The 27,120-nt window shown below is 39.6% G+C and overlaps 1 protein-coding gene across 1 annotated transcript; it reads left to right on the forward strand.

Annotated features, from left to right (window-relative positions):
* Positions 1–375: 375 nt before the first annotated feature.
* On the forward strand, positions 376–27,120 carry LOC113155113 (sodium- and chloride-dependent taurine transporter-like). Its single transcript, XM_026349631.1, is given in 16 exon segments — positions 376–638; positions 8,326–8,461; positions 8,463–8,556; positions 8,712–8,846; positions 13,017–13,105; positions 14,086–14,231; positions 14,689–14,821; positions 15,462–15,596; positions 15,944–16,047; positions 16,156–16,280; positions 19,006–19,118; positions 19,473–19,610; positions 20,742–20,844; positions 21,313–21,413; positions 21,762–21,932; positions 22,139–27,120. Coding segments are annotated over 15 exon segments (1,863 nt in total). The 5' UTR covers positions 376–638; position 8,326; the 3' UTR covers positions 22,280–27,120.

Consider the following 27,120-nt stretch of genomic DNA (forward strand, 5'->3'; position numbering starts at 1 on the left):
TTGGAAGTTTGATCATGTAGCAGAACAAGTTCACATGTCACCTGTCGTTTTTGAAGACAGCAGTGCAGCTGCTATATTCAGCTTAATCCCATTTTAACCTCAACTCAAACTTCCAGTAGAATAACTCCAGCGTTGGTAACTCCTAGAGAGGATACCGTGCTGCTCAAAGGAAACCTCGTGCCTCCAAAATGTACATAAAATGCTCATTAGTGAGAATGCATGCTGTGTCTGCTGTTTATTTCCAATAATTATTCAAATAATGTGCAGCTCTCCATAGTTCGCTTCACCCCACAGGAGGAAAACGTTCAGCTCGACTCCAAACGTCGCTGTAATTACAGACGCACTTTAATCCGGCGGCGCCGTGAAAGCGTCCATCACCGAGCTCTCCTGTTGCTTTCAGAGGAGGCAGGCCGGTGATTTTCCACTGCCACTGATCTGGCTCCCGGTTCCCCCGTTTTAAGAGACAAAGGTCAGAAAGAGAGGCTTATAAATAGGCTAAAATATAGGCTACCGACGCGTCCAGCCCTCAGTCGCTCTCACGGACACGGGAGGACAAGGACAGGAAGAAACGGACAAGGGACCGAGCTGTAAGGACATTAAAGGACAAAATAATCCACAGAATCCCATCTACGGAACAGGTAACGGAGAAAAAGGCATCTTCCCTGCACACCTTTAACGCAGGGCTGGGGGGGGACAAGTGAGCGGCTCCTCTATCACTACATGTTTATTCTCATTTTCACGTGTCTGTTTGTTGCTTTATTGTGTCTGAGGGAGAACAGTGCTCCTCGAACCACGCACTGCAATTAAGAAGAGTTTCTGAGCATCTGTGGATGGAAATCAATTAGCGTCGTGTTGCTGTGCGAACCGGAGCTGCGCCCGGGGCTGCGCCCGGGGCTGTGACCGGTGGTCGTGCTGCGCACACGGGGATGTTTCCTGGTGAAGAAGCTGCGAGATATATATTTCATGAGGGTCGCTTCGTGCGCTCAGGAAGGATCAGTGGCGGATTTGCAGTTTCTTAATAGCTGTGAATGCAACATGAGCAAGGTTGATTCTGCGTGAAAGGTTTCTTCTTGTTTCACACGCAGACTTTGTGTTAAATTAAATTCACTCTTTGTTTTACAGCCTTGTTTACGACGTCGATGACTAATTATCAGACTAAAATGCTGGTTTTTATTTTTAGAACCTCACTGTCGATTGCGTTTTTTCGTGCCACGTTATTTTTGCACTTCGTGTTTTTTGCGTTTGATTAATTTAATTCCGCATTTTGAACTATATGAGGAAAGGGAAGTGAAGCTATCAGCCGTGAGATGAGGAGGCGGAGAGATGCTTGACATCCGCACGTTGACCAGCGTGCGCAGCTTCTGAACGCGGCCCTGTGGTGCGCCTCTCTCTCTCTCTCTCTCTCTCTCTCCTGTTCTGCTCCTATGTCTCTCGCCCGTCTCTGCGCTGCCTCCAGACTCTGTCTACCTGTGTCTCGCTCTCTTCCCTTCGCCTTAATTCGGCCTGTTGTCCTCGGTGATTACCCACTTGTTGTGACAATGAAGGAGAGACTTTGGAGGGATATAGAAAAACTGTATTTGTGTTCACTTGGTTGTGTGTTGTTGAAACTTCATGGGAAGTAAACACAGTAGCTGTTTCCAAAACCTAGTGCATCTCAAACCTCAGGTGTGTGCATCACTTTGAAACACATATTTTACTCAAGTTTGACTTATGCGACATTGACTTTTCATCTGGATCTGGTGTGTACTGTTGCACATGTGTTTATAGAGTAGGTTTAGGGAACTGGTTCCATTTTGAATGCTTTTTAACACGGTGATCTCAACATTCAACATAGTTTTTAATTGAATTTCTTCTTAAAATAAAGAAAAAACAAACCTGAATTGATTTAATCAGCTGGTTTTGAATCTGTTCCAGTTTTCACAGCTTTCTAGTTTTTAGGGTGCGAATATCTCGGGTTTTTAAACTGAGTTAGGATTTTAAAGGACGGTGCCTTTAGTTTTGATTTCCACTTGTCACTAGCTGTATTATGTGCCCCCAAATGCAAGGATTTAGCTTTTTGCCCAGAGCTTTACTTTTGGAAGAGATGGAAAAACCCGACATCATTGCAGCTTTAAAACTCCTCTCAGTTACCCAGAATAAAGACGCTCTTGTTGGGTTGAAGCTCCTGAATCACGGTGTTCAGCCAGACTCAGGTGCATAATGAAAATGTGGACAAGGGAAGAAAAACCATTGAGAGACAATGTGTGACTTCATGCTTTTGGGACGGCTTCATTAGTTGTCTTGGACCTTCATTGCACTCACTGGCTAATAAACTAATACATTGGTTTCTGCCCTGGTGCCTTGGTACTACTATGCACACAAACTTGTGAGAGAGGTCCTGGCCCTGAGTTTAATCTAATCTACGCTGCTGTCTCTGTCAAGCTCGTGTGACATCTTCAATCTCTCATTGTGACCTCAGTATTACATCAGAGCGATCCAGAGACACATAAGAGGATTGAGAAAAAACAGTTTTCTTTGTATCCTGGGTCTGTGTCTTTTGGTGAGTCACCATCTGATCTGCTTTAGTTGCATAATAGCTGAACACAAGCTTAGTCTTGAATCTGTGCCTATTATTTGCCACACCTGAGCAGGCTGGAGGGAATTGATCAAAAGATTGTGATAAATCATTTATTGACTGTTGTGCTGTGTGCAGCTGGAACTGCTGTGATGCACAAGCCAAAAGTATTTCTCAGGATCACTGGATTTTGTTTTGGACGGACTTTTAGCTTCTGTTCAGCCAGTTGGTGTCCGTGCCATGTATCTAGTAATTCATCTGATTATGAGCAATACAGATTTCATGGACTGTGTAGATTTGCAAAATATCTAAGCAGCTGTATTAACTGCAGGCTGATTTACCGTTCAATCATTTATTCAGTCAGTGACCTGAAGGCAGCAGAACCTGGAGTGTGTTGGTGAAATAACTAAAACTGAGGGAGAAAGAGGAAGCTCACAGTGACACATGAAAACGTCAACCAGCTGTCCCGCACAAGCTGCTGTCAGACGTATATGATTGCGTGTCCTTGACTTCAGGTGTGGCTGGACCTTCACTGCTACTGTACATATTAACCAGCCTGAACCACTGACCCACATACACTTGCAGCACAATGCACGTCTTCGCTGCTCCATTAATCTTTAATGATTTTGTCTAATTGTGCTGCACTGCTAGTTTGAACAGCTAATAATTGTGGTTGACAGCTTTGAAAGATGTAATTTACCTTGGTAGCTGGAGGTGATAGAAAGTAAAGATGTTGATTTACGGCTACCTCTCGTGGAACAATCAGGCTTAAGTTTATTAGAAAGAATGTCAGTTAAATTTGTAGAAAGATGCCAAGTGCACATCTTGATGCACAGTCAGGAGAATGGAAGTCAGTCATTGTGATGCAGGGTTGAATCCAGTTTAACATAGACAGATTGATATGTTTGCTTTCCATCTGTTCAGTTAATTTAAAAAATGGCTGAAGAGAAGAACTTTCAATGACGGACTTCAGAATCTGTAGCCTCACAACTTTATCATGAACATGTTGATATAATACCACCAGCATGTGAACTAAAATGCTGGAGTAAAAACAAACATAAAATAGATTCCTAATAATAAAATATATAAAAGTAATACATGTGCGATTAAAAATAATCATCTACAACTGAGCAAGCTCAAGCTGCAGAGGAAGACTGTGGGATACAGCTAGAAAGCTCCAGAACAAGTGAAGTGTAGCTGCTTCAAGAATGAACAGTTTGATTCGGACATCAGCTGCATGGAAGGAGAAGTCCCAAAGGTGCACCGAGTCCTCCTGGACTCACCGAGTTGGAACAAGCAAGTGGATGGACCCATCAGAACGCTACATCTCCTCCGTGCTGCCACTGCTTGTTCCAGTGTCATTCTCCATTCTGCCACTAGGTGGCACAAAAATAAACAATGAGGAAACTGATATAGGTGCTTTTCACAAACCTGCTGCTTTTGCGTCTTCACAATTTGTAAATATGCAACTGTTTGCAGGGTGGTACAGGTTCACCACAGTTTAAAGGTGTCGGTGTTGTTTATGCTGCCCCCACATGGCCAAAAATAATCAGGCTTTCATGCGAACAATCATTAACGTTTTTGATAGATTTTCAGAATTTTACTTTAGTATTTTTAACTAAATTCAGATTTGATATTTAATTTAACATGTACTGCAGCGTAAGCACCATCTACTGGCAAAACAGAACAGTTCCTCTTTTTAATTTCTTTTGTTTTAAGGATATCCTCTTCTCTTATTCATTACTCTGATTCCGCAGTACTCTTATAGCAGCCTTTCTAGTTAGTTTGTACCTCATCTACTTAAACACAGATATCATTACCACAGTGTAGAAATACTCTTACAAGTGACTCCTTTGTCTAAACCAACCCTAAAGCAATAGTAACTGTTTATCCTCGTTTGAGAAGACTGGAAACGTTTAGACGTCCTCTTATCTCTACTGCACTGTTTTGTCATTCTTGTTGCAATACTTTGTGATCTGCTTGACATCTCTATTGTCATTCTGGGTTGGCTCTAAGCCCGCTTACTTTATTTTTATCTGTACTTTATCTGTATCTATTTTTGTCATTATCTGCACGTGACTTCATTTTTTTTTTCTGACCCCACACACTCTCTTCGGCACATTTTTAGTAACAACTGTCTGTTTCAAGTCCTCTCTACCTTCTTCTTTCTCCATTTTCTCTGTTTCAGTAAACTTTTAATAACTTTCTTTTATCCTCTTGCAGCTTCTTTTCTGTCTCACTCTCTCGATTACTTCACATTATTATGTTTAAGAAAAAAAAATCACATCTGTTATTCCTGTCATTAGAGTAAAATGATTTCAGTTACTGTTGTAACTAAGTACGAGACCTAGAGAGGCCATTAAATACAATGAAACATGTACTACAGAAGTGAATGAGACACAAAAAAGCGAAGGAAAGGAAAAGAGAGGATAATGAAAAGGGGCGAATTTAATAGACGACCAACCCACTGGAAATGTACAGTGCATGGTCTTAAAATAGGACATTGTGTTATGTAAGTGGTTGGGGAGTAAAGTGTGTGTGTGTGTGTGCATGTGTGTAAAGTCACTGCATGCATGTCCAGAATCCGGGTCCACTGATCCCACACACACAAAGCACCAGACAAAGAGTTTCTATGTTTTACACCAAGCTTTTGGCCTGAGCTTTCAACCGTCCCACAGTTCACTGCAGTTCCCACGACCAGTCTTGCTCTCTGGAGGTCATTTTGTAGACAAATGTGCAACAACAACATTTCTTTCCAATAAATCACTTTGAGCCCGATGCTCAATTTGCCTATTTTATAAACAAAATATTTAAATAATGAAATCTGACAGTAAATATGCAAATAAAAATATTTGATCAAAAGTTGTTTTTAACTGGCCAAATTAGTCCTTTACTTAAATCCTTGTTAGCTAACTTCTCTCTGACTCCATAGACATCGCCAACCAAATCATCAAGTGTTTATAACTGAATATGGTTCCAATTTTCTGGTCTGAGAATTTGGCTCCATTGAAGGATTTCCTCTTAACTTTCATACACTGGATCTAGTTTTGTCAACCAGCTTGCAGACTTTAAATAATGTCGGCATCAACCATGACCAATCCTATCTACTTTTTTCAAAGTTTGCACAGACGTGGAGTTCACTGTCTCTCCAAGTAAGAAATAGTTGTTCACACGTGTAGACACCGAGGGAAAACTTTCAGTTTCCTCTTGAGTGTTATTTATTAACTGAGTGAGACGTTGGTCATTAAGACGTATGTGTGAACTCATTAACATGTCTGAGGTAACGTGGTAGACTGTGGGATAAATGGGAAAAAAAGTCCAGCAGTTGCCAATCCCACCCCCCTGTGGCAGAACTTATATGCTCCTATTTTAATCAACCTGAGCCCAGACTTACGAAAAATCATTCATCCACCATTTACTACACACAAACCGGTGTGTCAACATAAAATGTGCAGCAGTGTGCGCCACACGCATACTGAGCCCATGACAGCACTGTATTCATGAATGGAATCACAGGACGACATTTCAGTTTCAACATGAGTACTGTACATCAATAGTGGTTGACAGTTACTGTGAGTTACTGGTATGAAAACCGTAGATGGCCACAGCCATGTGTAATGGGCACGTGGGGAAGACATCAATTAGAAAAACAGTTTCCTTTTTGCTACTTGTCTGTTCTCTATATTGACAGGTCTATTGAGTGCTGGAGTGGCCACAAGTGTTGTTATGCAAACTGATGTTTAGGAGCATTTCGATCTCCATTCATGGTGAAATGAGGCTTGTGCAAGTGAGAGCATTTCCTCAATGAGATTTATAAAACAGATCAAGACATACATCTTTCCTGTAATCGCTGGCTGTGCTCCAATATTTACAGGCCTGTACGCCCAGAATAAAACACTGTCTTAAAACAATCAATGGAAAACGGAGTGCGCCTATGACCTGTAGGTGGAAACGGGAGATGAAAAACATAGTGTTGCCTTTGGTCCTGGCCTGTGGCAACGTGACACAGAACAGTCAGATATAAAGTGAATGAATGACTGAGACAAAGGGAGAGAAGTTGGGTGCACAGCATCTGGCAAATAGAAAGAGATAAAGACTTGACAGACATCTGTTGACTACTAATTACAGAGTGTGTGTCCTTCCTTTGACGCTCTCCTTTAGCCATTCTCAGGTGGAAGTTTACAGTTGTGGTTGTGTCATTGTGGCCATTTGTTGTCATGAGGGTGCAAAACCAATGGTTTATTAAAAGTGCATTAGCATGTCTTTGTAGCTGTCCTTTCAAATTCCCACAACAACCTCAGGGTTTCTGCCCCATAATGTGGGGGTGATACGTCCGTGAAGGTCCTCAGTCGTCCAGGTGAAGTTATCTGGAAGTTGAGTCATAGCAACTGAACTTTCTTCTTGTTAGCTACTCATTTAGTGAAAACGTAGTGAAACCTACGTTTTCACAACTCATCCAAGTAGCTTTTTCTTCTTTGAAGAGCCAAAATGGAACAAGTTATCAGAACCCAAAACGTATCTGTTCTGTATTTTAACTGCTAGTCATTGATCATCTGTGTCTCACCTCTAGTTCAGTTGATTTGGACAGATTGTAAAGTCATCATTTGATCTAATACTTATGGGATCATGTTTGGTTCAGCTGCCATAAGATGTGGCGTTTGTTAGAGAAGGCAATCAACACCAGCAGTGACTTCATGCTGCCATCTGAATCATTGGTGGCCTTTTCTGTTGAAAGCACTCAAAAGCAACATGAGCTGAGAGTGAACTAAATCTGGATGAGCCTCTTTAGTTTGGACATCAAGTAATGGTGTTATTGTACCTGTAAGAAAAACTGGATTCACTTCTCTGTTCCAGCTGTCTAACCTGACAGTCACATGTTGCCATATCATGATCTAACACACAAGAAGCTGTTTCCTGAGCCATAAATGCATAAATGAGCCAAATGCAAGAGGTACTCAAAGCCTAAAGCAAAACCAAGTAGGTGTAATTGCATCCTTGGGTAGGAGTTAACTGAAGATAAAGTGCTGCTTCTGGTTTCAGAGTATATTTTAAAGTCACTTTGAGCCTTGGAGATGTTTAAAAAATTGGATTAGTAACACAATGAAATCCAAATGGCAATAGCATTCAACACAAGCTACAGCCACTTGTTTTGGCAAGAAGGATTACACCAGCGAAGCCAAAAGTGGCTTTGTGGTTAGGTAATGCTGTGTTGGCTCACACCAACAGTTTACATGACTGAGGGAAGCCTCATTTATCTGCAACAAGCCAAACTACAATACTCATTTGAAACCCAGTCTTTCAGGCTATTGTAATTGATGGCTTACAGCAAAGGAGACATTATAACATCTCACAGCATTGTCAAACAACAAATGGCCCATGGAAGTCCACTGACATGGTAGATACAGAGATGTAATAATAAAGACTGTAAGCAGCCTCGTGTGTCAAATGTAGCAACAACCAACCCTTTTTAGGTATTTGGAAGTGTGCTGGAAAATCAAGTGTGTGTATTTTAGCTGCCTCTAATCCTATTTACAGCCACAAACTATATATCAACACTAAATTCCTCAAATATACTCTATAGTTCCTGATTTCAGTTGCTTGTCCCTGCCGCTTAAACCAACCCTGGGTTGTTTGGTTGGTCTCCTTGGTTTAACAGAGCCTTTTGGATCTCTTGAGGTTTATCTGAAATGCTAAATTCTCATTAAGGCTGCTGTCACTGAATTAATTACTGAATGATTCTTACTTGATTTCTCCTGTCTCATGTTTTACAGAATGGCTCAAAAAGAGAAACTCCAGTGCCTGAAGGATTTCCATAAGGACACTCTGAAGCCATCTCCTGGTAAGAGCCCTGGCACCAGGCCTGAAGATGAGGCAGAAGGCAAACACCCCCAGCGGGAGAAGTGGGCCTAGCAAGTTGGACTTTGTTCTCTCTGTGGCTGGCGGATTTGTGGGTTTAGGGAACGTCTGGCGTTTCCCATACCTCTGCTATAAGAATGGTGGAGGTAACGTCATTTGTTTATGTGGAAGAACAATGTAGAGAAGCAGTTTTCATTCAGAATTCATGCTGATTATGTTTTCTCTCCTCTTCTTTATCCTCTTTATCTTTTATTTACTCACTCCTTCTGTGTCCTGCTGATCCTCCCCTCCTTCTACACAGGTGCATTTCTCATCCCTTACTTCATTTTCCTGTTTGGTGGAGGACTCCCAGTTTTCTTTCTGGAGGTCGCCCTTGGTCAGTTCACCTCTGAGGGTGGCATCACATGCTGGGAGAAGCTCTGCCCCATCTTTACTGGTACGTAAACCCTCACTAAACCATCTGTCTGTGCTAAATTGAAAACCTTATTTATTAAGCAATCTACTTGAGTCCACTTTGTGCACTACCTTCTCATCACGGGACACGCACTGTTAGCAAACAGCTGAACACAGCAGTGCAAACGGTAGCTAAGGAGGCAGACATTTACTTTAGGAGCTGGTGGAGACCAAAAGCAGAGCTAAAACAGACGTTCACATTTGAAAGGTGAACAGAAATACAACCAATTTTCGTCTATTGTTGTCAGCTCCACCTAAAACTGGACTATAGCCCCACCTGCAGTCCCGCCCTCATGATATCTCGCTGATTTGAAAGATGAGCCCAGAGTCACCAGCCTACTCCAGGGTTTAAATTTTTCCAGACCTCTGTTGTTTTTCACAGAGAAATTTGCTGGGCAACATAAGGCTGAGTCACACCAGACTCTTCTCCAGTCAGACTGCTGAGACTTTACCCTGCAACCGTTACCAGGCAACCAGGCCTGCTCTCGTACACCAACACACTGAGGCCTCTATTCTGCTTTAACCTGTTCTAGCTCTCACCTCGTCTCCTGTGCAAACCTCACCACTTCCACACATTTCAGTTATTATTCCACGGATATTAAGATCTCTTTCTTCAGGCTGACCTCTCTTCTCTCCCCCATTCTTCTGTTGTATTTCGTTCCTTTCCTTCTTTCCTTTCCTCTCCGGTTCTTTCTTCTTTTGCCTCACCAGTTCTTCTCACCTCCCCCTCTCCTCCTGTTCACTACTAGCTGAATAAGATTAACATATTCAACATATTCAAGCACTGTCTATAATTTGGGTGTTTCTTGTAATATTCATGCTGCCGATTCATCCTTAGCAAAAGCCTCTCTCATGATTGTAGATTAACTTCAGTAGTCTAATAATCATGATCATGATTTAATTATTTACTTACACACATTTTCTTCCTTTCACACACATTATCCCGTCAGTGTCTGGCACACACATCTACACAAAAACATGCACATGAAACACGTGTACAGAGTCCCAAATCACACGTTGCTACAGAAACAGTGCAGCCACACATCACAGAGATGAAGAGAGAGAGAGAGCGATCTGATGAGTGGGGAGATGGATTGACAAAGATGAGATAAATACAGGCAAAGAGAGCGAGTGAGGAAAAGAGAAGAGGTGAGAGGAGAAGAGAATGGGGGGAGGAATAACATCTATACCTTTTATGTGTAGTTTTCTATAGATATAGAACTAATGGTCAATCAAAACTGTGTCAGCAGGATTTAGCAGTGTGAAAGTGAAAATGAGACGTAGACAGCCTAGATACTGTAAGTCACAGTAACAGAACAGAACAGAGTAACCTCTGTCCCAAACCGAACACGCATAATGAATAATAAAGAGAAAACAAAACAGTAACTCAACGCACAGGTGTGTTACCTAAATACTCCCCCGGATGAGTCATGCCATCAAAACTTTCACCACATTTAAAAAAATTTCCTTCAAAGAATATTTGTACTTGTTTTATTTTGTTTTCTTTTTTAGCTTTGCTTCCTAAAAACAATATAAACAACAGTAACGCAACACTAAAACTTTCCCAACATGCTGACAGGCTGAACGCACCCAAAGACAACAACGATTCCATTAACATCAATGGATTTGTTATCCCAAGAAGGAGATCAAATTGAATGGCTGAGTAAATGCATGAAAACCAGGTGTTAGGTAGACTCTTGTTAAATTGTTCTGCTCTGCAACTGCAAAAACAACTTTCTCATAGGTGTCCTAGTATCAGAACAGAAAAGGCCATTCATCAATAAAACACGTGCTGTGTTACGGAGTGGAGAGCTGAGCTCGGGATCAAAAACCTGATGAACTGGATTGTAAAACAACATGTTTAAAATATCATATGGACTTGAACGAGATGACCCACGATTCCAAAATGCCTTTCATCAGTCCTGTTCCCTTATAATGAACTGATAGTCTGCATCCCTTAAACCTTTATGTTTTTACAAAAGTAAAACATGAAATACACAACATGCATTAAGAACTAACTGAAATTCAACTTCTTTAAAATATTCAAATGCAGTTTATTCTTTGTTCGTTTCCTTTGTCACATATTCCTATCGAGCTGTTGAGACGGTCAAAATGATTTTCCATCTGCAGCATTTTAAAATCACCATTACTCGGTGACATAGATAAGTATCAGCTGCTTGACAGATGATTAGATCCATTTCTGCAGTGAAAACGCTGACACTTTTAAACCATATTGAGCTGTCAAGAATATATCTGCACTCTGGCAGCAGAATACATCACCAACCGAAGACCTTTAGGGATGATGGACTTTAAAAGGCCGTCCATGAATTGACTTCCAGTTAACTCGCTAGTCTAGAAATATTAAGCCTGCATATTACTCATAATGCAACACTTAATGCAGTCAAAGGAGGGGCTCAGTTCAAACACAACATCTGCTGTTGTGAATACGTACAAGTCTTATATAAAACTGTGTTCAGGGACTGGATGAGAAGACAATAACGACCTCATCATCATCATTTTATTTTCCAAAACGGACAACAAGGTGTCGTCTTTTGTTGCACGTAAATCATATTTATAATGTAATATGGGTCCTTTTCATAATTTAACCTGAGCATGTTTTATGTTTTCTATTAAAAACCTAGTTGATTTAATATCTGCATATTAAAGCCAACATTTCCAAGGTCAGTGAAATTCAATAGCAGACATCAACACTGCATCACACTGACACTAAATCATTTTACAGTTTCTTCTTCAGTGTTACATTACTTCAATGCAAATGAACAAGTGTGAAGTGATTTAAAAAAAAAAAATTAAATATATATCTTCCTGGTGGTAATGCAGGCGTTCAAAGATCAATCGCAGATGTAAACAAACTGAGCAAGGTCATCCAAGGTCAGCAAATGAGATCATGGAGGAGGACGCATCTGTTTGTTTGATCAGCACTGCTCCATGAGATCTGAGCAAGTGTGTGTATGTGTGTGTGTGTTTAGAAACATACATGCTTGGCAGCTATTAATTAGTCGAATTATTAAAAGGACACGATGCAATGGTGCAGTAGTTCGCACATTGATACACACACTAGCACACACACACATTCAGATAGGAAAGGAGACTGAAGAACTTTCTTTCAAATTCATGCCGCCAGTTCACAACAGACACAAACGCACACAGATGGTCGGTGACGTTGAAGGACATTAATTTGGATGAGTGGACTCTGTCGGCTGTGTGTGCTGACTGACTGATGCACCGCACACACACATTCGCAAGTTGTACTAATATACTTATGAGGACCATTGGTGACAACATATCGTTACTTAACTTAACCTCTCACCTAAAACCTAATCCATGTTCCAATCTGTGAGCCAAATCCCAACTCCTACACCTGTTCTCATTTGGGGGATTTTCTTATCTTCACAGCCTTGTGTAGTAGAAACAAAAGAACACACACATACATGCACATAGCCTTGATTCATTGGTTACCACCAGCTCTGTCTGGAGGCCAGTACTGACGCAATGAAACGCTGACTGCACTCCTAAACATGTCAGGCGAGTCGAGTAGAGAGCGACTTGACTGAACATTTAAAAAATAAAAAACACTGGAGAGGCTGACATAAAATATCTACATGGGTATCTCCGACTTTAAGTTTAGTGTGAAAACATGCTGCACAAAAGTGTTTCCTGAGCATAAAAGAAAATATGGAAATTCCCTAAAGCACTCGTAACGCTTTGGATGTGAAGGTCAGGTGATAAACAACAGCTCGAACTGAGTATTGTGCACAGCTTTAGGCTGCATTGTTTCCATAAGTAATTCATGATTCAATCCACACATTGTTTTCAACATCAAACATTTAATGAAATGTGACGCTCGTTTCATTATTAACCAGCTACTTTTACGTCCTGTTTTTGATCCAATCAGTCCTATTATGAACTTATGTTTTGTTATGTTTGTTTTCAAAGGAAGTGGAAAATGTTGTTCACAGGTTAAATTAGGACAAAGTGAAATGTCAGCGTTTCAATCTAGGTCCTAAGCTCCAGCTCCAGATGATGTTAATTTGCACAGAAATATTATTTTTAAAGTCATATATGTACTCACATTAAATGTGTCTCGGTGGTTTATCATCACACTGACTTCTTTAACCTCTCCTCTCTCCAGGTATTGGTTATGCCTCCATTGTGATTGTGTCCCTGCTAAATATCTACTACATCGTCATCCTGGCCTGGGGTGTTTACTACCTGTTCCAGGTAGGTTTGGGGACATTTTTTCATTGCATCATACATGACTTGCACTGTATAAGATTATATGATATTAAAAAACCTATTTATCTGCTTAGTGTCTTCACCCTCTACGTACTGGCCAGAATAAATAGTTTCATAACAGATAAGTTATTACTGAGCTGTTAAAAACTTGGCATTGACCCTGCTAAAACAACCCTTATTGTGAAGGTGTTACTGTGTTCTTCATTGTTTTTCCAAAATAGAAATCAAGTCCAAAAACATCAGTTTCATATTTTTCTTTGAAAGTGGATTCATTGACCCACTTTTTCTAAGACTATATAAGGTCAAAATTCACCTCCCCTGTGTGACAAATACCCAGCAGGCCGGAGTGTGACGATCAATACCCTCATGACTTCTCTCTCACAGAAGAAATGGAGTTTGTATGTGTAGGTGTCAGTGTTTTGTACCAGGTAACTATGCAAAATTCAAATCAATACGTTCACAGCTAATTGTACAACATTCAAAATATGTTATTGGTTATGTTGCCTGCAAAACTAAACCATATAAGCATCATTTAAATACTGTATAACTGTGAGTTATAAAACTGTGAGATGTTAAGGCAGAATAAAACTGAATGGACTTGGATTCATCATAAAATAGAAACATAACAATGACTGCACAAATAAATGTCTGTACAGAAGGAACAACACATTAAAATGTTTTATCCTACATTAGTCTGCATTTAATGCTCTCAAAGCCTAAATCTCAGAAGTGACGACCCCAGTTTGTTCTCAGATTTACACTAAAAGGGGCTAAAGGGGTGTTTCATGTTTGTTCACGCTCGTGCCATGACGTCACACTGACTAAAGAGACACTGTGTTCACATTTATGCCCATTTTTTTTAAAGTATGTTCTCAGTGATTCACTCACTCATTACCTGCCAGGCAATCAGAAGCAAATCTGTTGCAAGGCTAATTTGTACGCTTTTTTTATTTTTTGTATCTTAGTGCTTTCAGCCAGAGCTGCCCTGGGCCAAGTGCAACCAGCCCTGGAACACAGCTCGCTGCACTGAGGACACCTACCGCAAGAACAAAACCCTTTGGGTGGCTGCCAACGCCTCCAACCTCACCTCCCCCGTCACAGAGTTCTGGGAGTGAGTTACATAAGAGCCCACATGCGTGCACACTTGCATAATCGCACATAGTTTTCAGTGTTCTTTGTCACGTGAAAAGTTAAGGTGTGACCGTTTTGATGGGGGGGGGGGGGGGGTTTGCATAAAGACACAGACTGCAGCATTTTTAGAGTTAATAATCAGACATTTATCAGCTCTGTGGTTGGTGCCCTCAACAAACTTGTTCAGGTTTGTTATTAACAGTCACAGGAAGCAGCTGACACATCAGTAATAGGGGCCTCAGGCAATAGCAAAGCTAGGCAAATTTTAATTATATAGCACATTAATTCTATGACATTAACACTCACACCCACCCTACACATAGGCCAGTGATTCATTAAAAATTATTAAAATTGCCTGTAACATTTTGTTCAAAGAGCTCTGACAGAGTAGCACAGCCAAACATGCACGCCTAAAACTCGTTCCTTCTACGTTACAGACATAATGTACTAGGAATCACCAATGGTATCGAGGAGATGGGTCCTATCAAATGGGACCTGGCTCTGTGTTTACTGCTCGTTTGGGTCATCTGCTTCTTCTGCATCTGGAAGGGAGTCAAGTCCACTGGCAAGGTCAATATATTTGTGTGTCTGTCATCATACACCCTGTTTTTTTTATCCTCCTTGAACTTATATTCACATCGCAGCAGTAAATCAAGTATGTGCACATTTCATGGTAGCTGATGCCCTATTTAGCTATCCTGAACTGCCTGGGGCACTGTCCTACATGGTGCCCTGTTAGCCGAATGCTAATGTCGCTAACATCCGATCCAGATCTCTATGTTTCAGAGATGGGGATTTTGTAGCTGGTAGCCGTGTCTTCATGCTGATATTTGTATAAATACTGTAGTCTGTCTGTGTGTCTGGGTATGATGGTGATTTGTTAAGTCTGAAACACACTGGACTTTTCTATTTATAACCTCAACACTCTTTGGTCTGGTCTGAAATTCTATTATTTCTGGTTCCTTCATGTTGAACCTCTGGCCAAATTTGATCACCACTTCCCAAATGGCTGTTACACAATCACAATCCAAATGTACAGTGACCATCAAGGATCCCACATTTATCAAACCTAATGCTCTGTAATGACACCAAAGTGGCCAAATAACAAATGAACATCTATGTCACATACTCGTCTTGTAGAATAAAATAAACTTGACAGTTTTGTGTTTAATGTGTAACCTTGCCTTTCCGTATCTGTGATGTCCATCAGGTGGTCTACATCACAGCCACATTTCCATTCGTCATGCTCATCGTGTTGTTGATTCGTGGTGTGACACTACCTGGTGCTGCCGAGGGTATCAAGTTCTACCTGTACCCCGACCTTGCTCGCCTGAAGGACCCTGAGGTAGGTGCCCCAGTGCTGCCTAAGCCCCACCCCATCATATAGTTCCTGTTTTAGTCATTTTTTCTTATAATAGTGTAGCAAAAACAAATAAATAAATAAACACATGTTGCATAGACATACATTCAGGTTTCTGGCTACAAAAACAAAGCATGCAGAGCAGAAACTACGCCAGTCTGAACAACTCTTCATCCAATAGTTTCTAATATTTACTACTTAACTCAACTTGATTCTGTGGATTTGTTGACTTAAATTCCTCCCCAGCCCCCCAGCTTCACTACATATCACTTATGACCCAGTGCTTCCCCTCATCAGCAGGCCTCAGCCTTTCTGTCCTCACTTTTTTCTAGGTGTGGATCGATGCCGGCACCCAGATCTTCTTTTCCTATGCCATCTGTTTGGGCGCCATGACATCCCTGGGAAGTTACAACAAGTACAAATACAACTGCTACAGGTGAGGCGTTAGTTTTCAGTGAGGGGGTTAGCCGTAGGGGAGAGAGGGGGTGAAGGGGTCCTTGTGTGGTCATTAACAAATCCTCCTCATGACATATGTGTGACATAGGGACTGTTTGCTGCTGGGAGCCCTCAACAGTGGTACCAGTTTTGTGTCTGGCTTCGCAATATTTTCCGTCCTGGGCTTCATGGCACAAGAGCAAGGGGTGGACATTGCTGATGTTGCAGAGTCAGGTACGAGGGTTCTGTTAAGGGCAGCAGTGATGGTGGGCGCTGCTTCCCGGTTAATAAATTAAAACAACAGCAAATATAAAGAAAAACGGCAAAGAATCCAAAAGAGCATTAAGCAAAACGTTCAGACTTCAACTGAATTGTAAATTTTAATTTACGCTGGTTTTCCCTGATTAATTATAAATGACGGCATCGGAATATGGAAGTTTCCGCAATCAAACACTCCTTGACAAAAGCAGAATGTGAGAAAATATGGACATATTCGGTCGGTGTCAGTTTGCATCAGTCGACTGAGGTATGTTGGATGGATTGAGTCTAGGCAAGAGACACAGGAAACATCCAACTAAAGATTTTAGTTTTCGAAGAGAAAGAGTTAAAGACATTAAGAACTGGGGGGATTAGATTAGAAATACAGTAAATGTTGGAAGACGTACAGTTGATCTTGTGCCAGTGTGCTAGCTAAAATATGCTGACAGTGTTTCTTCTGAGATGTTTGTTCTCTATATGTAATAAACTGATGTCACCACTGCTGTGGTTCCTATACATCTGTGGGGCATATTGGCTTGTTGGGTTATTGGGTGTTTCAACAAAAGATTTCTATTTAATTCCAGCATACAAAACTGGCAGCTTTATCTTTTTGTAATGCTTGTGAAAGTCTTTTCCATGGGTTTACAGTGAATCTCCTAGATCACATATTATTGCTGCAGCCATATGACAGCACAGCTTTGTTCTTCTGAGGAAACTGTGGAAGTCATGACTGGTCACCAGAACTTATCCATGCTTGTTTTTTGAACCCTAAATTCAAATAAAGGCTGACCGTTGACTTATTCTTTAAAAATTCAAGCTACATTTAAGCAACAGAGAAATATGATTTACTTGAACACGATTGGATTGGAGCATATTTGGAAAGTCAGATTTTTCTCTCTTCTTTGATGAATTGCTTCCATTATTTGGCTTCTTCTTGACATCAAGTGACATACAAACAGGAAACATATCATGTATACTTATAACATAATTAAGATAAAGTCAGGATCAAATGATCATTTTGTGGAAATCATACTATATCCAATGCTGTGAACTAGTTTGATAAAAGCAAATGTAGCTTAGTGCAGGGTGCCTAAGCTGCCAGCACGGCTGACGCAATGACTGAACACGTCTGTAGTCTCCAGTGCCAAATTAATGGTGGGGTTTCCAAATTGTCCAGTATCAACATTGTGTTTGACAAGTAGATTGATGCTCCACAAGATACTGAAGAATAACAGTGCAAGTCAGGGGTATATTGAATAGAGCTGAATAGACCCTGGCATTTCTGGTCACACAGGGACCATGGAATTCAATTGCTAATAGATTATTTTCCAATGTATTCACCTCCTGTAAGTCAAAAAACAGTAGGTCCAAGTGAACAGGCAGCAAGAAAATGACCTATTTTATTGATCCTCTTGGGGAAATGAAGTGTTAATACATAAGCTGTAAAACCAAACCAAAATTTAATGAACATGACAAGTAAGTCTTAACTGCGACAGCTTGATTCTGATGTATCACAGATGAATAAATGCTGTCTCCATGAGAATATATGCTGACTGAATATGCAGAGAACAGTGCGGTTTTCACAGGGCAATAAGTGCCCATGCTACTGTACTAAAAGGAAAATTACTACATGGAAATCTAAATTAAAAAGATGATAGTTTTTGTTTATTACAGTCAAGTGATGATGTTTATCCCATTGATATGCTCTGAATTTGATTAACGTTCTGCTAGCATTTTCCCTCTTGGGAAATGGAAGTCGGTACTATTTTTGGAGTCAACGTGGTGTTTGGTTGGATGCCTTGTCATAATTTGCAACAAAAACATATCTTGCTATCAGTTGCAGTGCTGGTTTACTGTTATGGCTGCTTCTTTGTGTCTTGACTTCTGTTTTACAGAATGTAGCACCAAGGTCAAAGAAAAAAGCCTTTGCTTTTTATTTTATCAGTCAGTTTGCATCTTCTGTCCTACAACAGTCATTTTGCATTCCTCATACAAATGATCATGTTTAATTCAGTCGGTGATATAAAATGGCTCGAGTGAAGTAGGTGTTGACATGTTTATTTGTTAAAGACACCAAGGTACATTTGATTTACCGTTTCTAGCTGTCGCTTGTCTCTATTTTAAAGACTTATAGCTGCACTGAAATGTGAATTCATCATAGCTGAAGCAGATAAAATGTGTATGCCATATAATTACTGCATCATTTACAGTGATTTACCTTTCTTTTGTAATTTAACTCCACATTACTTGTGCTAGTTACAATCCATTATATACAAATCCATTCACAGTATGTTTTACAGTTTCTCTCATAACTTCCACACAGATGCAGTATGACACATAACATATGCTGATGAACATGACTTTCATTATTGTGATGGTTTTATTTATTTTCTATAATCGCTATGTTTTAATTGTAATATATACAATAGTTGTATTGTACAGTTGTATTAAAAGATGTCAGGTAAGTAGACATACTTGATACTTTTTCATAGACATACATACAAATACCCGACAACAAATACCTGTTCACACTGTTGTAGTTCTGCTTTGTTTCGATCTGGTTCTGCGTCTCCATTGTTTGGAGATTTCTTTATTCCTGCAGGGATGCAGATCAGATGAGCTTATCATACGATACTAATGTTGCCTCCCCCCCACACCCCTCTGTCTGCTCTCACCCCCCCACCTCCTGATTCCTCTGCAGGTCCAGGCCTGGCGTTCATTGCTTACCCCAAAGCTGTAACCATGATGCCTATTCCTACACTCTGGGCAATTCTCTTCTTCGTTATGCTGCTGCTGCTTGGCCTCGACAGTCAGGTTAGTGGAAACACCAACCTTTCACACACTGCTGGAGCTGTAGCTAGCGAGAGACTTTTTTTTTCTTTTATTCTGCCTAAAAACACATACCTAACTTTAATTAGTAGTAGCTCTTATAATAGAACTTCTCAAATTTGTGGCCATGATTCATACAATCAGAACAGATGCTGCGGATCCTGGTATTAGGTGGAAAGGTTAAGGATATAATGAGGCACTTGAAACCTGATACAAGCGGTCTACTGCTAGCAACATTAGTACTGTATTTAAAATGTTAAGAATCAATATACTGACCAATGCAGAACACATAGTGCAAGAGTTATCCTTGATAATACTTAATACCATGTTTTCGTGCAGTTTGTGGAGGTGGAAGGGCAGATCACATCACTGGTGGATCTGTATCCGTCCTTCCTAAGGAAGGGTTACCGCAGAGAGGTCTTCATCGCTATCATTTGCTGCATCAGCTACCTGCTTGGACTCACCATGGTTACAAAGGTAACAACGAAATGAAAACCAGTAATCATGAGGAGAACATATGAAGGAACAATGTGAACATCAGTAAAGGAAAAATATGAAGTCCTTTACGGTTTCAGTGCACCTGTTCACAAAAACAGTACCAGTGCGTTTTTATGGTTTAGCAAATGTCAGCGGTTGCAAAAACTGTCAGTCACAATTAAGATATGTAGTCAGTCTGCACATGTGTACAGTACTTACTGATAATTGTATGTATATATCATGGTTGCTGACCTCAATTCAGGCTCCAACCCACAGCTCATTAGACCAGAAACAACTGTATTCAGACAGCTATTAGTGTCAGTCCTTGGGGAAATGACAGGGGACTATTTATACTGTCAAGTCATGAGAACTTCTCTTCCCTCCTCCAGTATTAATAGATGGAGTAGACCTGACTTGGCTTTTCCAAATCTTTTCTCTTCCTCCTCGTTCTCTACTATTTCTGTCTCTTTTCCCCTGGTTCTCATCATTTATTACTCTTTTCCCTCGTGTCATCTCCTTTGCTTCCTGTCTTTCTGGTTAACTCTTTTGGTTCAAGACTTACCTTCATGATTGGACAATTTGCAGAACATTCATTTGTGAATCATCCCACCTGTCCCTTTGTAGTTATAAGAACCTTAGATACATTAAAATGTTAAACACCAAAATGAAATTACCCTCTTTAAATATAATACAAAGATGCAATGGCCACTTAATTGCTGATTAGAATTTAATTCAAACCAAACCTTCTGTCATCCAGTTTTGTGGCCTGCATCCCCTCCCTCGCCTCCTCTTTGCTGTACTGTCGTTCTCATGACAACATCTTTTTATGGCGTCAAGTTTAGGATTCCCAATACTGGCAAAACAGTTTTCACAGTGCACACACACGTGGGTACATAGAGGCACGTACAATCGCACAGTCAGACACAGCAGCTTTCTTGAAGTGTGTGAACAAGTCTTCTCGACTCATTTGGTCACATTACATCTAAATTTATCTCTGTCTCCACACTGTATTTTTAAATGATTATATAGTTGTTGAAATGCAATTCAAACACTGTGTACTGACAGGCTTTTTTTTCTTAACATGAAGAAAATGGATTTTTTTTTTTTTTATGTTTTTTTGTCTCTCCACAGGGTGGCATGTATGTTTTCCAGCTGTTTGATTACTATGCAGCTAGCGGTGTGTGCCTTCTGTGGGTGGCATTCTTTGAATGTGTAGCTGTTGCCTGGGTATATGGTGAGTGCCATATACAGTACTTCATATTGCTCAGTAATATCAATGATATAAGGAACCTGTAAGATGTATACTTTCTTATTCAGTAGCCAACTGAAGTGCACAGGAAGTAATAGCTTCTAATGTACTGTAATGTGTCAGTGCACTGAATGTAATGTCCGGCTGAATGGACACTCTTATCTACTTGTGGATAAGTGCCAGGATCAAAGTCAATTAGAAACATCAAAGTGAACTTGGAAATCCTCTTTGCAAAACGCATCTAAGATTTTGTTAAGTTTGTAGTGCGTTTGAATTTTTTATGCGTTTCTTTATGTCTCTCAGTGTTTTCTATGCCACATGCAAATCTAAATCATATGTAAATTGAATTTTATTGTGTTTTAAACATACATCATAAAGAATATTGCCTTCCTTAATGACTACTGAGAAAACCCTGTTCTGATGAGTAAATCAAACCGTTTACTGTCTTCACAGGCGTTGATAATTTCTATGATGCGCTTGAGGACATGATTGGCTATAGACCAAATCCTTGGATGAAATGGAGCTGGACTGTTATCACTCCTTTACTGTGCATGGTAGGTACTTGTATTTATTGTGTATATGCAGTAAATGGTCTGCTCTGTGCAGTTTGACTTCTTCTTTTGACTTCCGGATCTTTTATCTTTGCTCTTCACACATTTCTTGTGTAAACACACCAGCATTTCTCAGTTTTCTTCAAGTCAACTTTTATTGACTTTAAGTGCTTTGGCAATGCCTTTTTTTTTTTTTTTTTTTTTTTTTTTTTTTCACAGACCATGTGGAAATAAAGTATGTTGTGCTGATGTCATCAGCGATATGACCAGATACAAAAACGGGAAACTATCCCTTTAAAAGATGATCGGAACTTGTATTCAAACATTTGTTTTGTTGTTCTTCCTTTCAAGAGCTGCTTCATTTTCTCCTTGGTCAAATACAAGCCATTGACGTACAACAAGATCTACGAGTATCCTGACTGGGCCATCGGAATAGGCTGGGCTCTGGCCTTGGCCTCCATGATCTGCATCCCCATGGTGGTTGTCATCAAGATCATTCAGTCTGATGGGCCACTCATTGAGGTGGGTGGTGAACTCAAACTTTCAGTTTACTTTTCAGGGCTACATGTATTATCCTCAGTCAACTGCAATTAGCTTAAAAAGGAAAAATAAAAGAATCTTGTTCTAACCCTCTATTATTTCTTTATCACCTCCCTCTTCGGGTATTTACCCTCTGCTCCTTTGCTCCCTCCCTTCTTTATTTGTCCATCCTTCATTTCTTCTTACAGAGGATTAAGGCCGTGGCAGCCCCAGTTCGCGGTGGGGCCAGCTCCCGTCCTGCAGAGCTCCCCTACCCGCTGGACCCTAATGGGAACAAGGGCCCGCTGTTGAAGGGTCACACCCACACTATCGTAGAAACCATGATGTAAAGGAATGAGGCGGAGGGTCTCTGTGAGATCACTCTCCTCTTCTGTGCTGTCCTCTAAGATGATTTTAAAGCTAGTTAGCTTTCCTTCTGTCTGTCCATGTGTCTGTCTGTTTGGTGGACTGATGAGGGTTTTAAGGAACTTAAATTGTAACTTAAAACGTTCGACTTTTTTTTTTTTTTTAGGAATACTGTGCAACTAGTTTGCTGTTGATGGTTTTTTGAGAGGGTAGCAGTCACATTTCCAATCTATTTCTGAATTACTCATAAGCAGATGTTTTCCTATTGCTGATTTTCATGTGACAACATGTCCGTGTCAAATTAGCACGAGCTAAACTTAGATTTCTATTTATTTCATCAGCTACTGTTGAAGAAAATCAGCCATTATTCTAAGGAAGGAAGACGGTGGTTACTGAGTCTTGGAATCAAACAGCCTTTTCAAAATGTTTCCTACATTGACTGAAGACCACCAAAAGCATTTTTTGTTCTGTTTGAACAAGGTGCACTTATCAGAAGGTGTGTGCCATAGGGTTCAACTTCGGTTTCTTTTCTTACACTGGGTTCAATAAAGGCCCAGTTCTAAAATTAAGAACCTGCATGTATGGCTACAGTATTATGAACTGGAAAAAAACACATTTTAATTGTAGATCGAACCAAATCTAACTTTTGTAGCAGATGTGGACACTTGTGTACCATCAAAACATGACAAATCAAAGACAACTTTGCTTTTCCTTCAGCACCTTTTGTTTTTCCCTCAATCATGATATTGGTAACCATGACTATAGTAATAATGTCCCTCCTCCTGTAGGATACTGGTACACAGAATTGCCTAGGGCAGCAAAAGATAAACAAAATAATAAAATCAGATAACTGTATAATTAATTCTGACGACCCTTATCAATCCAGAGTGTTGGTTCGAAAAATGCACCTTAACCCGAATATTCCCATCTTCCTTAGTCATGATCTGAAAACTAGCACTGAGACCGTGTCAGGGAAACCTGAACCTGCACAAAGAGAAGGGTTTCTGAAAGGATTTGAAGTGTGGAGGTTAAACCCTTGAATGTGTTGTTTGTGGCGTAATGTACAGTGGTAGCTAACCAGTCTAACTATATCTATCTCTTTATCAATCTTTCTCTGTCCTAGTCTGGTTTACAGTACATTAGTAACTGCACTAGACACTCCTGGCTTACAATGTTGGATTTGATTTATTTTATTTTATGAGGAAGAAATAACATTATTATTCGTTTTTTTTCCTCTGTAAATGTTTAGATTTTTTTATTAAGACTTTAATGTTATTGGTATTCACTTTTGATGATAGTTGCTGTAGTTTTACATAGAAGTAACACTCGTTTCATCTGGTGGAAATACTAAGCTATTATTCAATTCACACATTTACAGTGGCAGCCATTGTAATCTACAGTAGTCTTCATCATGCATTTTCTTTAGTGTTGGTCCAGAGAAAGATTCACTCAAACATTTACATGCAATTTCCCAAATACCTTCTCCCGTGGGGGTGTAGGGTCAGACATTTAGCAAGTACGTCTATGAGAATAATCCAGTGGCACCATCTGTAGGTTTACTTGAGGTTTAAAGCTTTCCTCTTCAGCAAATACCAGGTGGCAGTATTTAATTTGGAAGAGTTGAACCAGACAGGCCACTGCAGCCTATAGGTGGGTTCCCATCAAATAAAAAAATAATAATAATAATAAGTTAAATAACAACAATACAGGTTCCTAACTAACAATAGCTGTCTTCTGTCTATCTTAGCAAACCAACTTCTACAATAGTGGAATTCATTCTAATATTCAGTTGCATATTTTCTGGAGTTCTGTCAATCTCATTACGTTAGGATGGAAACCAACCTAAAAATTAAACAACATGGCACCAACTATTGCTGTTAGAGCCAACCAGTGGTTGAGTTATACCCAGTGTCAGATTGTCACACTCTTTTCTAGACACTGGGAGATGTGGGACCTGGCTGCAGTGATTACATTTGGTCTGTTTGTTTTTCCTATGGTCGCCATGTTGCTTCATCATAGTTGATCACCATTTAACCATCTGAACCCCAGCTGTTTCAAAACAAATATGAAAAGCCATCAATAGTGCAAATCCTAGAATTGCTGCACTTTGCTTGCTTAAATTCTCTGCAAGTTAGTATGAATTGTGTGTCTGTCATCACGCCAGATGGCCTGAGTAAGTTTAGTGGAATAGCAACAGTAAATGAAACATAATTTTCAGTCTTGAAATAGTTCAGAGCTGTCACATGTGTGTTTGTTCACTATGTGACAACATGTTGGAGCATGGTACTAAATGCTCATGTGAATATATTGAGAGATTAACATGCTTTTCATTGAAACCAACTATACATAAATTCTGTTAATCATTCGCCTGCGAAACGTAATAGTCTCTGCAGCTTATTCTCAGATTTTGCAGTCATAAAAGATTTTTTTAATGCATTATTCTTTGCAAGGGGCCATAATATTGATCCATTAACAACCCAAAGCAGACCGTGTGAATAGTGTGACTGTTACAATCATTTTCAATCATGTCTGTGTAACCAGCCTGTTCACGCTCCAAGAGCGTCAGACACTGACGCTTTGTCACGTCCACCAGCAACCATCCACTCAGGACCTTTGTTGTAGTGCTTTTGCCTACTGAATAGCTGCATTAACCCAATGTCCAAAAATCATTTGGTAGTAATCAAAACGTATATTTCCATTTGATCAGTTCCACACAGAATGAAAAATAACATTTTAAATGCCTATTTGTCAACAATCAAATGTAAAATTATAGCAAGAGTGAGTCAAAGTGAATTTTTATTGCACCTTATTTGTATAATTTTGACTCCATATCAAACTTTGAGGCCAAAATAATCACTGCCATTTTATATTGAGCTTTGTCGTTGGCCTCCACAATAGAAGCAAATGTCTGTATGTTGTCAACAAGCTTAAAGTTTTGCCTTTAAGTGCTCCTATACTCCCGAAAGCAGACATTCAAATAGATAAAGTTAAGAAAGGATTCATGCATGTTAAATACAGTTACACACTTACGCTGCAGGAATTTGACCAATATCACATTGCATATGACCGATGAGAACAGGGCCTCATTGTGTGTATTATCTAAGCTTTGACGATATTTTGTCAGTTTATTTCATGTCTTCATATAGAATAAAGTAGTTCATATCATTAAAAGCATCTATTTTCATACAGCAAGAAACTTTTCTTATATAAGTCTTTGTATAGCTACACTTTCATTGCAGACTTCTCATTTTAATATAGATACCAAACATTTTATTCTGAATCTTTTGTACAGATCTGGTTCTTAATTTCTTTGAATATTTTTTGTGTAAAACTAAATGTTGAAAAGCAAATCTGTAATTTTTTTTCCAGCAAAATCATAAATTTCATAATCTGAAATAATTTGTGGCATTTTAAAAACAAAAGTTGCACAGAGAACCTTAATGAGTTTGTCTTACTTTAAATTTTTTCTGCACAGATTTTTAGCACCGGTGCGTTTCTGGTTTGTTACACAGACTCATATCTATGATGCACAAAATAGCTATAGCAATGTTAAAATTTAAATGTGTTTCAAAGTAAAAAATCAAACACACAAGTAGGTTTAAGTCACGTGAATAAGGCTAAACTCGTTTCATACTCTTACTGAACTGAATTAAACTCTTGGTGGGGAACTGTGACCCAGGAATTAGAACTAACAGTCACTGGGACACAGCAACTGGACTTTTTTCTTGTTGGGTTGAAACATTTTGCTTCTCAACAAAGTAGCTTCCTCAGAGTCAAGACACTGGATGTGTCACTACTTTGTGAAGTGACCTAACAGAATAGAAGTCCAGTGGCTCTGACTCGTGGGTGACTGAGAGTCTTTAGCAACAACTAATGCTGTCATTTGTTATTTTTTTCTGCCTCTGTATATTTTTGCAGTATGTATCCATATTTCTCACACTCCTTGTCAACTAGTCCTGCACCTTTCGTTAACCTAAACTAACAAAGGTAATGATTTGTTTTTTAAGAGAATCAAAGCATTATGTATGCACAAGATTTTACTGCCGAAGGTTGAAATGTGAAAGACACCTGCAGGTGAAAATCCGTCCTGAAAATTACGTTCCTGTTCAACTAAACTGCAAGTGTGATTATGGTTTTTGAGAGAAACATTAATGGCCTAACATGTATGTTGCAATTCAGCATATTTATTTGAATAAAAGAAGGACTACAATTATTAAGGTACAGTTGGGGTGGATGGAGGGTATAAATCGTACTTGGAAAGTGCAGCTGCATCAAAAAACAGAATTGGATTCCAGTTACGTTCCTCACAAAAACAGAATCACAGCTGCAGTTCACTGGTATCGAAAGGTCATTTTTAGGAGACAGGTTTTGCAGGTGAATGTAAAAGGTTCAGAAGAGTTATTTTTAGATTGAAAGCTTGTTTTTATTTTTACTGATCTTTTTATTGAACTGTTTTCTTTTTTTTTATGTAATTTCATTTTGTGTCTGTCACATTTGCCTTTTGTATTCCAAATATAGTGTATTTGAACTTCTCTCGTTGGAGTAACATGTACAACTACCAATGAAAAAAACCTAACAAAAAAGCTACGACATCTTATGTGCAATACTTTGTAGAGTACTTTTATTTTTCATGCTGTTTTTCTAAGAGACCATGCCAACCTTTAAATTAAGAGGTTAGCCTGAAGAAGATCTTCAGGGTCCATTTAAAGTAAAACTTGCCAGAAAATGTTCTGTAGTGTGGAACTAAACCAAACTGAACCACTTTTGTGTGGTTTGAAATGCACTGAAAACAAAATGATAAAATAAACTGTCACAGCAAACAGAA

This window comes from Anabas testudineus, chromosome 5, assembly GCF_900324465.2.
Source record: "Anabas testudineus chromosome 5, fAnaTes1.2, whole genome shotgun sequence".
In the NCBI taxonomy this organism is placed as follows: Eukaryota; Metazoa; Chordata; class Actinopteri; order Anabantiformes; family Anabantidae; genus Anabas; species Anabas testudineus.